General features: G+C 42.4%; 1 protein-coding gene across 10 annotated transcripts in view; it reads right to left on the bottom strand.

Annotated features, from left to right (window-relative positions):
• Positions 1-14,167, bottom strand: part of TTC13 (tetratricopeptide repeat domain 13) — a 75,861-nt gene that overhangs the window by 11,990 nt on the left and 49,704 nt on the right. For 9 of the 10 annotated variants that reach the window (XM_059170487.1, XM_059170481.1, XM_059170480.1 and 6 more), the window contains 6 exons: positions 13,087-13,243; positions 8,493-8,623; positions 7,820-7,952; positions 6,480-6,572; positions 4,140-4,223; positions 3,234-3,318 (listed from right to left, as the gene is read on the bottom strand). In XM_059170487.1, the coding sequence (XP_059026470.1) occupies positions 3,234-3,318; positions 4,140-4,223; positions 6,480-6,572; positions 7,820-7,952; positions 8,493-8,623; positions 13,087-13,243 (683 nt within the window). Of the gene's footprint in view, positions 1-2,624; positions 2,742-3,233; positions 3,319-4,139; positions 4,224-6,479; positions 6,573-7,819; positions 7,953-8,492; positions 8,624-13,086; positions 13,244-14,167 lie in introns of all 10 variants that reach the window. The other variant, XR_009352722.1, reaches the window with a different exon arrangement.

Raw genomic sequence — 14,167 nt, 5'->3', positions numbered from 1 at the left:
TTGTTCACCATGATTTCTTGTCTCTCATGTTTTCTTCTTTCTTGGGCTTCTTTTGTGAGAGTACTCAGGTCCTTCAATCATTTTGATAAAGAAAATCTAGGCTTGATGAAATTCCTAAATGACTGTTTGAAACAGTTTTCATTTGACCTTCACACCTGAACACTGGAAGAGTGGGTGCAAATAAATTTCCCTTAGTTGTCTTCTAGAATCCGCTGTTGCTGGAGGGAAGTTGGGCATCTATGGAATTCTCCTTCCTTGGTATTTGTTTTTTTCTGGAAGCTTCAAGATGTTCTTTTTAATTTTTGTGTGTGATAAAATACACATCATATAAATCTGCCACTTTAACCATTTGTGAATATAGAGTTGATTGCATTAAGTACATTCCCACTGTTTGCAACCATCCATCCACAGAACTTCTCAAGTACAAACTCTGTCCTCATTAAAAACTGACTCCCCATTCTCCCTCCTCCAGCCCCTGGCAGCCACCATTCTTCCTTCTGTCTCTACGAATCTGACTCCTCTCGACACCTCATATGACTGGAATCATAGGGCATTCGTCCTCTCGTGACTGGCTAATTTTACATAGCATTATGTCCTCGGGCTTCATCCATGTTGTAGCCAGAGTCACAATTTCCTTCCTTCTCAAGGCTGAATAATATTCCACTGTATGGCTAGACCACATATGACTCATCCATTCATCCATCGGTGGACACCTGAGCTGCCTCCACCCCTTGGGACCATGAACAATGCTGCCGTGAACACAGGTGTACACGTATTGTTCAAGTTGCTTCTTTTGATTCTTTTGAGCATACACCTAGAGGTGGAGTTGTTGGATCATCTGATAAGTCTCTGTCTAATTTTTTTGAGGAATTCTCTTTCACCTTGAAGTTCCCAAATTTTATCAGAATATGTCTAGAAGTCAACGTTGAACATCATGTTGAATACCCAGGGGGCCCTCAACCAATCTTTTCATCTCAAGTTTTCCCTTCTATTGTTTTGTTGACTAATGGCTTTCCTTCTTTATCTTTCTTCTCTCCTTTCAGATTTTCTATCAGATAGGTCCATTCCTCATCTTCTGTGTTCATCGTCTCTCATAGTTTGTATTTCTTTGTCTTTTACATACTATATTCTGGGAGACTTTATTGGTTTGATCTTCTCACTCATATACATATGATATTCAGTTTTCTTTAATGTACTAGCCTAACTGAAGTTATTTTTTGATTTATGAGAATTCTATTTTTTTCTATTGCTCCTATCTATCTATCATATGATGCTGGCTCAAATCTCTCAGGACATTAATTTATGTACTTTCTATTGAAGTAAAATTTATAACCAATAAGCTTCACATGTATAATCTGATGCATTCTGACAACCGTATACACCCATTTGCCCATGTACCCACTATTCCATCAAGATACAGTGTACTGCCGTCATTCTGGAAAGCTTCCTTCTACCACATTAAGGTCAATCCCACTTCTCCTAAGCCTCCATTGTTCTGATAACTCTCCCTGCAGATCAAACTTCTTAGAAATGGAATCAGACTCTTCTGTATGTGGCCTCCTTTGCTCAACATCATGTTTTTTCTGAGGTTAAGCCCAGCTGCTGTGGGTGTAGCAGTGCCCTTTCTCTGTTTTGTTACTCAGTAGTGTTCCATCACTGGCCTCCCCTGAGAAATGATGGGGACCCCTTGTAAAACATTCTGATCGGGAAGATGGCCTCAGAACAGGGAAAGTGGGGAACCCACACACCAACCTTGGGCCATATGCAAAACCCAAGCAGTGGCCTCTCTGTGAGGGTGGGCACCAACCTTGACTTCACTCACCCTATAGAGAAAGGTGGCAGGACCCATGGCTGGGTCCCTGCTGGGCCTCATGATGAGACTGAGGATGCCACAAAGCCTCGTTCTCTGTCCAGCATCCTGCTAAGTGAACCGAGTGCTGGATTACAGACAACACATCTTATGAGCTGGTTACCCATCTGAATCTTTTGGGTCCTCCAATTTTCTTTCAGTCTTCTCATAGTTTCTGTTTCCTCGCTGCAATTCTTCAGCATTGTGTTCATGTTTTCCTTTAAGTCCTCGAATACGTTTATGAAGCGAAAACTGTGAACCAATTCCCATTTCTGGATCATGTGGGGGTCTGTTCCTGTCAAATGGTTTTGTTTTTCTTGGTTATGGGTCACACTCTCCTGCTTCTTCATTTGTCTAATAATTAAGTCTAGATTGTGTTTCCTCCTTTAAAGGTGTGGAGTTTTGTTTGGGGAGGCAGTCAAATCACTAGCAGATCCATTTAATCCTTTCAGACTTTTTTTTCTCTTTGAGGATGATCTATTTAGAAACTGCCCTTTGTCCTAGGATGTAAACCTCATTCTAAGGGGTTCTTACACCTACAGTGTGTCCTTTCTGGGGTTGTAATGAGACAGCCGAGGTGCTCACAGCCCTCCATCCTGGCAAGGCCACAACTCCAATGTCTGTCAGCGGTGTCTAACCGCCGATATCTCTGTCCAGCTCTCACCCCCACAGCGGCCACACCCTGCAGAGCCTCTTGGCCTCACTGCACGCCCACAGTTGAGCTCTTAGCCCAGGATGTCAAGGACTCTCACACTGACCTCCAGGAAATCCTCACCTTGAGCAGCTCCCTCCTCTTCTGGACTCCGCCTTGTAAACTCCAGACACTTGAGCAGGTCCCAGCTCCAATCTCTGCCTCCTTAGCTCAGTAAGGCCTCCAGACTCTGCTTATGCTCTACACACACAGTGGTTTAGTAAATAATCCCGGGTAGAAAGCTGGGGTGAACATGAGGCTCACCTCAGGTGTTTCCCTCTTCTCGAAAAGCACAGTCTTATAATTGCTGGTGCCTAAAAAGAGTTGCCTTGTATTTTGTCCTGTTTTAGAATTGCTGTGGTGTTGGAAAGGCAGTCAAGTACCAGGTACTCCACAGTGGCCAGGAGCAGAATTCAATGGCAGAGAATTTTTAGTTTCCTTCTGTTCCCTGTATCAACTGCTTCCTCACAGATTTGCTTCATAGTTTGAGACTGATGCCTGTGTCTTATTTTGGTTCTTATTCAGAGTGTGTTTCCATTAGTGTTTTCAGGTAGAATGCTTTATAAATTTTAAAATGCTTATAGCACAATATTAATAAACATGCATTTAAAGTTATGAATTCTTTTTAAAAAGGGCACTAGTTTATTTGTTTTTTTCTAAAAACACCTCCCGGGATTTTGATAATAAACTTACCTTCATAATCGGAAGGAGGTCTTCTACTTTGTGTACTTTTTCCAAAGCTTCTCTAACTTCCAACAATCCTTTAGGATTATTAGCTCTTAAAAAGAGAAAGAGCGAGAGACAGAGAGAGAGAGGGAGATGGCAACTAAAATTAATACAGAAATGTAATAATCACATTAATTGCTATTACCCTTAATTTAAATAAATCATCCCCAATTGTGAATAGCTCAATATTTAAAACGTTGGGCCAGAACAGAAGTTTCTAAATAATGGGGTGATTTAATCCTCTTGAATTTGGGGCTGCAGATGATAGTTAAGAAAATAGCAGCCCTTCCAGAAAGTGAAACAGGGAAAGGCAGAACAGACTCTCAGCCAGTGTTTGTGTAACACGTATGGATCTTGGTTTGGCCATGAAACCTTGATTCTCCTGTGCCACCTCTGAAATTAGAAGTGAATTTTTTTTTTCCTTGCTGAAGTCACTCAAATGGAAGTATCCTGCTAGGTTTTCATACCAATTTTACATGTACTGGGTAAGAGCTTTCCATTTAGAATTCTTTTTCCCCAGTGTTTTGTTCAGTATGGTATCTATGCCATATGGCCTTTCATGGGAGGGAGAATGAATGTGATGGCTGAAGTCCCTAAAAAAGAAACTCAAAGAAATGTCCTACTCTCTGGAGGAAAGAGATGAGAAAAGTCACAATACTGTAAGATTAGAAACACCCTGTGGATTCTGAGAAGCTGTTCAAAGAAGGATGCTAGGTCATTACGGAGAGACTCTCTGATTTCGAACACCATGTAAACAGCTGATACACTTTGTTTAGTCTGTCAGTAGGCTTAGTGTCCAAGTTTCACAAATATAACTAAAGCAAAATAGACCACAGCTAGCAATTAGCATGGGAAAGAAAACCAAAGGGTTACCCGTGGTAAACAAGAATCCTATCTTTAATGAAATGAAGAATCTTCTCAAAATACTCCAGGTATCTCATGTTAATCACCTGACCCCTGTAAGGAAAAAAAAAAAAAATTAAGGCTCTTTTTACAAAGTGACCTATCTGAAACAGCACCGGATTGACAGGTTAATTCAAGAAAACAATAAGACAGCCAAGACAATAATGCAGCAAAACTTTGGGAACTTCGCTTGTTTGTAGCCCATGAACAGAAACAGCAAAGAACTGTCTTAGCAAGACTGCCAGTGAGCTCCTGCAGCTTCTTCTGGTAGGAAAGGCACCAAACTCAGCCCCGCAGATGCCAAAATGCGAAAAAAAAACCCCAAGTACTTGCATGCCAATGTCCTGTTCGGAAGCCCTTTCCTTTTCCTCCTCTCCCTTGGTTCTCCCCGTAGCATTACCCGTTCCCACTCCTTCTTGCAGTCCAGCTCACATGTGGCCTTCATCTCCTCTGCCCGCTCTAAATATAATTTTGCTCACACTTCTATCCCCGCCTTCTAGTTTTAAAACTCCCAGAACTTCCTGTAAAGCCCACACGCTGATGCACACGTCCCTCTGGCATACATGTGTCTAAGGGAACCCACCCAGCTGCACCCTTATGCATTCCCTATAGGCTTCTCAAACGTCAAGTTCCTAATTGTGAGCAGGAAGTCACTCCCGTACCCTGCACTGCCCCCAGCCCCAGCCCCACACATGGCCACCAACTTTTTGTCCTAGTGTCACCTGGCCTACTAGGAGGACCATGCACCCGAGCCAGAGAGGGGGCTGCCTCCCACGGCTCCCCACACTCTCCCCAATTTCCAACCTGCCACCTGTGCTTCTGAGTCTACATTCTTGATATCCATCTCGTCCCCTCCCACTCACCTCCACACAGCTATCCGGACCTGGTATCCACTCACCTGATTTATTGCACAACTTTCCAACCACCTCCCTTCCCTCCCGGGTCACCGCCTTCTCTCCCCTATCCTGGCACCTACAGCCCAAGCGACCGTCTGAATGTGCCAATCTGCTCTGCCACCTCTCTGCTTACGATCTCTGAGCAGTTCTCCATCATCCTTGGTGGGGGTAGGGGGAACATTAAGTGGCATATAAAGTTATTTATATTTGGAAAAAAAGGTTTTATATTTTTATTTCTGCCTGTCTTTTAAGCCTCAATTCCTGATGCTACTCCCTTAATTATAAGCTAATCCGCAGTCCTAATGAAGGAGTCATCCTCTCCTGACCATGCCGGACTCACTTGTGCGGCCATGCCTCACCCACTTTTCTGCTTCCCACCCTCCCAAACAGCTCAAGCATCACCTGAAGGCTGGACTAGACACCCCTCTTCTGTGTCCCCTGCGTCCTGTACACATGACCACCATCACTCTTAACACACCATGTCGTAGTTCATCAGTCTGTCCTCACTAAGCTACGTCATTAGCACGTAGCACAACACATGGATGGTGGCCTATCCCCAAGTCACAAATTATTCCATAAGAAACAGTGATACACCAGCCACAAGAGGAAAAGAAATTATTGTTCTAGGAAGTAAAAGAAAAATGTACAAACGACATTTCCATTAAACTTAAACATCAGAGTTGTATTGAATGACATCTCGTTGATCAGGCATCTGGAAGGAGGTAGAAGCGTTTTAGACGTGACACGATGACCACATTTGCAAATTTTATCTAAACGTAAGTTCAGGGCTCCCCTTGAAGCTGATGGTCTTTAATATCTGTCTGTCACCTACTTCGAGGGCAGCTAAGCACATGAAGGTCACTAAGTACCCATGTCCTGAATTTGCAGAGCCTCTGGACAAGACAGGGGCTCTCCCGTTAACATGGCTCGCCCTTTCAGGAAGGCTTAGCTACCGAGTGTTACTGAACCAACCCCTCTGCTTGTTGGGGTTTTGGTGATGGGACAGGGGAGCCCGTCCCCCACTACAATTCTTGTTCGAGAATTCTTTAAGCCACGTAACATCACCAGGATATCATGGGAAATGTCATGTTCTCCATCTAATTACTTGCTGTGATGTTTTAGGATCCTTTGAGAAGGACATCCCAAGCAAAAATCAGGCCGTCTTCCCTTCAACAGAGCTGTGCATCGAAGAGAAGAGCCAGGGTAAGGAGCATGGGATGTTCTGCATTTTCCCCCACAGCTGGATTAGCTGAAATGAATGCAGGCGGGACCCTGCAGGTGCAGAGCTAATTTGTGGATGCCCCTGTCAAAAAGTCAAAGTCACCAGGGAAGGAGCAAGGGTCGCTCACAGTCTCCATGACCTCTTGAGAATAAAGTCCTGTGAGAACAGGAACGACGCACAGAAGGTTTGTACCTGATTAAATTGATGTGGTTGTTAAAACCTCTGCTAAGACTTCGCGCTGGCATCTGGTCCAACCACAGCACGGGCTGGTCTGGGTCAGCAATCCTGTAAAACATAGTTTGTTAAAGACGAAGACTTTGGGAGGCCTGGGTGGCTCAGTCAGTCAAGCTTCTGCCTTTGGCTCAGGTCATGATCCCAGGGTCTTGGGATCGAGTCCCACGTCCGGGGCCTTGCTCAGCAGGGAACCTGCTTCTCTCTCCACCTCTGCCTGCCTCTCTGCCTGCTTCTGTGTACTTGAGCGTGCACTCTCTCTCTCTCTCTGACAAATAAATAAATAAAATCTTAAAAAAAAAAAAAGATGAAGACCTTATAAAACATACAAATGCTCAAAAGCATTCACAGCAGAACAGGAGAGGTCTTTGCACAGTGGGAGAAAGCAGCTGCTCGGCGCATTACATCTCAAAGTATGAAACCCCGACCTGCAGATTCCAAACAGGTGTTCCAAGTGGACCAAGGAGGTCAATACAGGTTTACCAGGAGGGCAGTGTTTTTCTCATATAAATGAGTATCAGCAGTTTCCCCCACTAAACTGTAGGTGGTAAGGCAGGCACACACTTCAACTATGGAGGGCCTGGGACACTGAAGTTCATTCAAAAGTACAACAGACCATAATATACTCTCTCCAAGAGACGGCTTTTTCTAAAACACTTCACTTAAAAATATGCTTGGTGGGGGCACGCCTGCATGGCTCTGCGGGTTAAGTCTCTGCCTTCGGCTGAGGTCATGATCTCAGGGTCCTGGAATCGAGCCCCACATTGGGCTCTCTGCCCAGCGGGGAGCCTGCTTCCCCCCCCCCCCCCACTCTCTGCCTACTTGTGATCTCTGTCAAATTAAAAAAATATATATATGCTTGGAAACCCAACAGCACTCAGTCCCTATAGTTCATAAACACTAGTTGAGTATATTTCAAAGAATGAGGATGCCAGCAATTTCGGACAAACTTGAGAGAGGAAAATGAAACTTACAAGGCTTACTGTTAGTAAACAAAACAGGATTCCAAACCTGTTAGCTAAGTGGGAGGTACAGGCCCCCAGTTATGGAAACAAGCCATGGGGATGAGAGGCGCGGCAGGACGACCCGTCAGTGATCCTGTAACAGTGTTGTATGGGGACAGATGGTGGAGACCCTCACGTGACCCCGTGTAGCATACAGACTCATCGGATCTCTGCGCCATACACTGGAAACTCATGTACATCGACTACACTACTCAGAAACACCCGTTGACAGGAGGAGGCTTCTACCCTTTCCAAAGGATAACACTTTGAATGTATTTTCATTTAAAGATCAGTCACCGTCTCCACTTCACGGCGATGTCAAACATGTCTCTCCACTGCATCAGCCGTGTCTTCCCATTCATGCGAACTTTTGAGTTGGTCCACGTACGCTGGACAGCTTGCATGACCTCCAATGCTGCCAAACCCATGGCTAAAAGAAGGAAATGTTGAGAAAACAAGCGTGTGATGTGAAGGTACAGATCAGAGGAACTGATTTCCACCCACTTTACAGTCCTGGCGATTAACTCCAGGGTCATGATAGAAAGAAAGAATCACGAGTATTGGCAGTTTAACAAGCCCAGAGATACATTACAGCCCTGATGGTCCTAACAGAACTAAAATCTATCAGGGGAAACTAAGGGTGCCCCCAAAGTTGTCTCCTCCCAGCTCTGCTTCCTACGGATGCAACCGGAGGTTTAAATTCTCCCTTGCTCCCACACTAAGCAGACGGCATGCACGGACGGACCATCCGATCTGAGACCCAGCTTCTCCGTCTACACCACAGCAACAGCACAAAAGCCATGCTGGCAGCTGTCTCCTTTCAGAATTCACTGGGACTGAATCTCCACATTCTTATCCTGATCAAATAGAGATTCTGAGTCAGCCCAAATGATTATTTTTTCTTTTTTTAAAGCACAACATGCTTTGACAATGTCAGAAGTGTTTCCATTTTCAGACCGTTTCAGAATACCTCTGTGTATTCTCTTGTTTGGCAGGAAACCAGGCGTCTCATATTGCATCAGTGATCCCAGACGATCAGCTACACAGATCAGCTCTTGGACCTGAGGCTTGTAGCTCTCAAAGTTCTGATGTAACACGTCTCTGGAAGAAATATCACGTACATGGTCAGGACTTTCACAACAGATGTCCTGCAATCGGGCTTTACCTGGAAAGCAGTCACTTCCTCCACCGGAAAACTAATCAAGAAACCTACAACCACAGATTCTTGACTTCAGTGCTGGGCACCCAACCACATACAAACTGAAAGACGGAATCTTCGTGAGTGTGTGCACATACAATTATCATCACACACTTGGAACACCGATAACTGGAGTGAGAATCAGAAGATACCTACGACCATTATTTAATCTTCCCCAGAATACATAAACTGCAGGGACTGTCTTTATCAACAAGCAACCAGATGTCTGCCCCATGTCCATCCCCTACCCCTGCCCCAAGTTCTATTACACCAAGTATACTTGGAAATGGCCTATGAGCCTAGTAGGACTTGCTTAGCTGCCAACCTCCTTGAAGTCTGCATAACAAAGTTTGCAGTTTTAAGTTAGAGGCTGTGCAGGGGTCCCAAGACCACTGTCGGGCTCAGTAATTTACTAGGAAGACTCACAGGACTGCACAGTCATCATTATGGCTGGTATTTATATCAGCAGAAGAACACAAGCACAATCATCAAAGGGGAAAAGCTCATGGGGTGAAGCCCAGAAGAAACCAGGCAGGAACCAGGTGGAAGCGTCCAAGGATCCGTTCCCAGGGAGACAACACAGGATTAAGCCCCCCGGGTGAAATGCCACAAACCACAGACACTCACAAGACATGGACTGCTCAGGGTTTCTATCAGGGGCTCATCATGTAAGCAGCTTCTAGCTGGTAAGTTCCTATATTCCAGACACCCAGAAGGAAAGTTGGTGTTTAGCACAGACCATGTTGTTTGTGCAAACAGCTTAGGTACAGCGAGCCACTCGTCAGTTCAGGGAACGGTGGGAAGCTCCTAAAACCTCAGTTCCCAGACATCACCTAGGGGCCAGCAGACTTCCAGAGACTGCAGTGAGGCCTGCCATGTTATTGCACTTCTGCACACAGATAATTCTCTAAAAAGGAGTGGCAGAGAATACATATAACCTCTTTGGCCAGCCTATTTGAATGCTTCTGATTATATAGTTAATTGATACACACAAAAGCATACAATCTCATTAACCCAACTTAAGAACTAGACCAATTGTCTATCTACTTGTATGCTACCGCCCCCATCCTACCCTGCCCCCCAGCGAGAGCTTACTTATCTTTAATTTTATGTTCATGATTCCTTTCTTTAAAAAAAACAACAACAAAAGCCTAGGTTACAAATGTGTGTCCCTATACAATATATTCTATAGTTTTGCTCAAGAATTTTATGGGGAAAATGATAGGACATTGTAGTTTACTGACTCGCAGTTTTTGCTAAACTTTATTTTTTAGGATTAATCCACACACTCAGATGGGTTGTTGCTTATACTGTTGTACAGTCCCCCACTGTGGGCTGGTATCACTTTCATCCACTCTTCTGCTCTTGGACATTGGGATGATTCTCGGTTTTCCATCTGAACAAACACCGCCATCAGCAGTCTGGTACAGATCTCCTGTCAGACATGTGCACACGTACAAGTTCCTCTACCGAATTCACATGGCCGAAGTGTAAGACTGTACCATGTTCAGTTTTACAAGATAATGACAAACAGCTGGCCAGTGTGGTTATAGCAATTTCAACTCTCACCTGGCACGTATAAAAATCCTCCTTGGCCTGCGCCACCCCCCCAGTCAATATTACTATTATCGGACTTTGTAATATCTGTTCATTCTTGCGAGTGAGAAATGGGGTCAGACGTACTTATCAACCAAATTTGCCATTCATCCTTTCCCTTATTCGTGTGTTTTACACAATTTTCTACTGGTTATTTGACTTTTACCTTTAATTTATAGACGTTTTTCATAAATTCTGGACATTAATTTTGGATAATCAGTTTCCAGGTTGCAAGTAGCTTTTCATTAACTCAGACTTAGCTATTCATGATTCATGGTGTCTCTTGTCAAACAGTAGTTCTTAGGTTCAATGTAGTCCAATTCGTTAGTCTTTCTAAAGTCTAAGCTTTGTGTGTCTAAAGAAATCCTTTTCTAGGGGCGCCTGGGTGTCTCAGAAGGTTAAGCGTCTGCCTTTGGCTCAGGTCCTGATCCCAGGGTCCTGGGACTGAGTCCTGCATCGGGCTCCCTGCTCAGCGGGGAGCCTGCTTCTCCCTCTCCCTTGCCACCCCCCTCTACTGTTCACGCTCTCTTTTGCTCATTCTCTCTCTCAAATAAATAAAATCTTAAAAAAATAAAATTTAATTTAATAGCTTTAAATTTATTAATATTAATACCTACATCAGGATTCTTATAGTGTTTCCCACATAGAACTTTTCCCATTCCTTTACTTTCAATTTTTGTGTTCTTATGCATTGTAAAAAGCATTTAACTGGATTTTAAAAACATTCCAATCCAACTATGTCTGCCTTTTGACATTTAGTCCCTTTATATTTATTGTCATTATTGATATATCTGGATTATTTCAACCTATTCTTATTTTTTTTCTTTTCATTTGTCCCACTTACTTCTAATGCCTCCCTTCCAGTCCTTTTTTATGCTTGATTTTATATTTAATTTTTTTGCTTTTATTTTTCTACTAATATAGAAGCTGTATACTTTTAGTACTCACCCTAGATATTTTAAATATTTATGTAGAATTTAAAGCTTTAACATAATATTTAACCCATATTCCCTTACAATAATTAATTCTTGCTATCCCTCAGCTTATTTGTTATTGTGCCCAGTATAAAGCCCCCAAATAAGGTATTATTTTATATAGACAATGCTTATTTAGAGTTACCAATTTATCAAGCATACCATCTTTCTTTTCTCATTATTCCTTCTTTTATCTCAAATCTTGCCTGAGGTTAATTGCCTTTTTCTTCAATTACACACCTTAGAAGGTTTTTTAGTGAATGGCAAGTGGTGGTTAGTTCAGCTTTTTATTGTCTGAATATATATTTATTTGGTCTTTATTCATAAAAGATAGTTTTGTCAGCTACAGAATTCTAGGTTGAAAGTTATTTTGTTCTTTCAGCACTCTGAAGATAGTCCATCATCTTCTAGCTGCCATTCTGACGTTGAAAGGCTTATAGTCAGTCCAATTACTGACCTAATTAAGTAGGTGGTAAGATTTTTCTTTCTATTTAAAAATTTTTTCTCCTTATGGGCTCTTTTATTACTGATGATGTGTCTGGATATGGATTTCTTGCCATTTATCTTGCTTTTTAAAAAAAATCTGTAAATTTATGTTTCCTTAATTCTGGGAAATTGCTAGCCATTATGTCTTCAAAAATAGTCTCTCCTTCATTCTCTTCTCCCAAGATTTCATCTAACTATATGCTAGACATTTTTTATATCTTCCACATCTTCTCTCTCTCATGTTTTATAATACCTGGATTCTCTGTGCCACATTTGAGATGATTCCTAATGCCTTCTAATTCTGCCATTTTCTCTCAGCTATGTCTAATTTGCTGTTTAGCTTATATACTGAATTCTTTATTTCAATGATTATATTTTCCATTCCCAGAGCCTCCAATTTATTTTTAACCTGCCTGGTCATTTTTAATAATCTCTTGTTTCTTGTTTGCTATTTCTTCAAACATTTCATTTGGAGTTAGAGAATGTATTCAATAATTCCAATATCTGAAGTCCTTGAGAGTCTAAGTCTGTTGTTTGTAATTTTTGTTGATTTTCACATATTGTTTTGGTCATCTTGGTTTTTGACTCTCATACTAACGATCTTGATCTGTGTGAATACTTACACCCCAAACTGGCACTACAGTCTTCCCAGGCAGGATCTGCATTTGCTCTTGTTGAAATCCTGTGAATGTGGTCCAAAATCCATCTTGCTTACGCCTCAAGGCATTCCACTGCAGCGGCTGTTCAATGCTCTCATCTCTAGGACACTTTCTTCCGTTCAAATGTACCTATCATGCGCCACTCTAGCCTGAATTTGTCCCTTGTTTTCTTTCTTTGTAGGGAGGAAGGGGATTGATCTTGGCAGATTTTTCTTAATTTTGAAGGCATTGCTCAACTCCCAGGGATTAATTTCTATCCTAGATCTAATCGTTTTATAATCAGCCCTTTAGTCATCATGCAGCAGTAGTCGGCCATCACTGTAATTTCAAACTTTTGGTTTTGAGTCATCTGTTTGTTTGAAAAGTAACGTGGTCATAGTAATGCACATCAACAACTGCCAATAACTACATTTCAAGTTTGAAGGTTGCATAAAATTAGCAGGGAAGATCAGGCCAGAAGGAAAGGGGATATCCAAAGTTAAGTTTCAATGTACCTAGGAAACTAAAAGAAATATCTACAGGCATACCAAATCCAAAGATAAATTCCCGAGAAACATGGACGGGAAGCCATTTGCTGAGCAAGAGTTACCACGATGAGCTGATAGCTCAGCCTGAAAAGCAAAAAAGGTCATTTTCATTTAAAGCACTTACTTTATGTGGGGCTGCAGCCCTGGCTGCTCCTCGTAGTCTTCTAGGAGGAAAGGCAGGTTTTTAGCCCAGTGGTCTTTAAAGCTTCCAGGCAGATCCACGTCAATGTTATATTCCGTAAGAGGAGTATCAAGGTGCGCGTGAAGATATCGAGAATACTCTGCAGACAGGAGACGAGATCTGACACACCCACATATTGCCAAAGAAATCTTTTTTATTGCTGGTTGCCACACAAATACTTTGTAACAAACCATTCATTCCAAGAATTCCAAGAATTCTAAATGGAGACACCAAATTGTAGTAAGTCCCTATTACTATATGATACAGGGCAACTCAAAGTACCAGATCAGACATAAGCCAGTCAATCTGGGTCCACTTTGGCTAAGTTTTAATCCTCTTTCCATGAAGAGCACCAAAGTTCTCACTTTCCAGTTGCAGAGCCTGAGAATCCAAGTTCAGTGTCAGACAGAACCTGGTTCTCTGTCAATTGATGTGAATCAACTATGTATATGATTTCATTAACTGACGAGTTGCTGCTTATCTCTAGAGAAGCAGTGCAGAAAAATGCCGGGATATGGAGTGGCCCTCCTTTAGTCTACGTGTTCTACTAAACCAGGAAACAAGAGGAAATCACAGGCAGCCCCTAGTCACCTGGCTAGTGAACATTTAAATCATGGTCAGTGTGTAGGGTGTGTGGGTGGCTCAGTCAGTTAAGCAACCAACTCCTGATTTTGGCTTAGGTCATGATCTCAGGGTGGTGAGATTGAGCCCTGTGTCAGGTTCCATGCTGGGCGTGAAGCTTGCTTGAGATTCTCTCTCCTTTTCCCTCTGCTCCCTCTCCCACTGCTCACGCTTGTGTACATACTCTTTCTCTCAAAAAAGACAAAAAAGTAAAAAACGTGGCCAGTGTGACCAAGAAATTACATTAAAAAAAATTTTTTTTACATTTTAAATTTTAATCTAATTAATCTAAATGTAAAAATTGATATTTGAGTGAATTGTTAGAAAACTTCAGTATGTTTGGAACAACTCACACATATGAATCTACTTTTTCAACTTTAAATTTCTTGAAACATGAGTTCAA

Source organism: Mustela lutreola, chromosome 4 (genome assembly GCF_030435805.1).
Source record: "Mustela lutreola isolate mMusLut2 chromosome 4, mMusLut2.pri, whole genome shotgun sequence".
Lineage (NCBI taxonomy): Eukaryota > Metazoa > Chordata > Mammalia > Carnivora > Mustelidae > Mustela > Mustela lutreola.
Note: the sequence above shows the minus strand (reverse complement) of the source record. Positions and strands in the feature narration are given on the sequence as shown.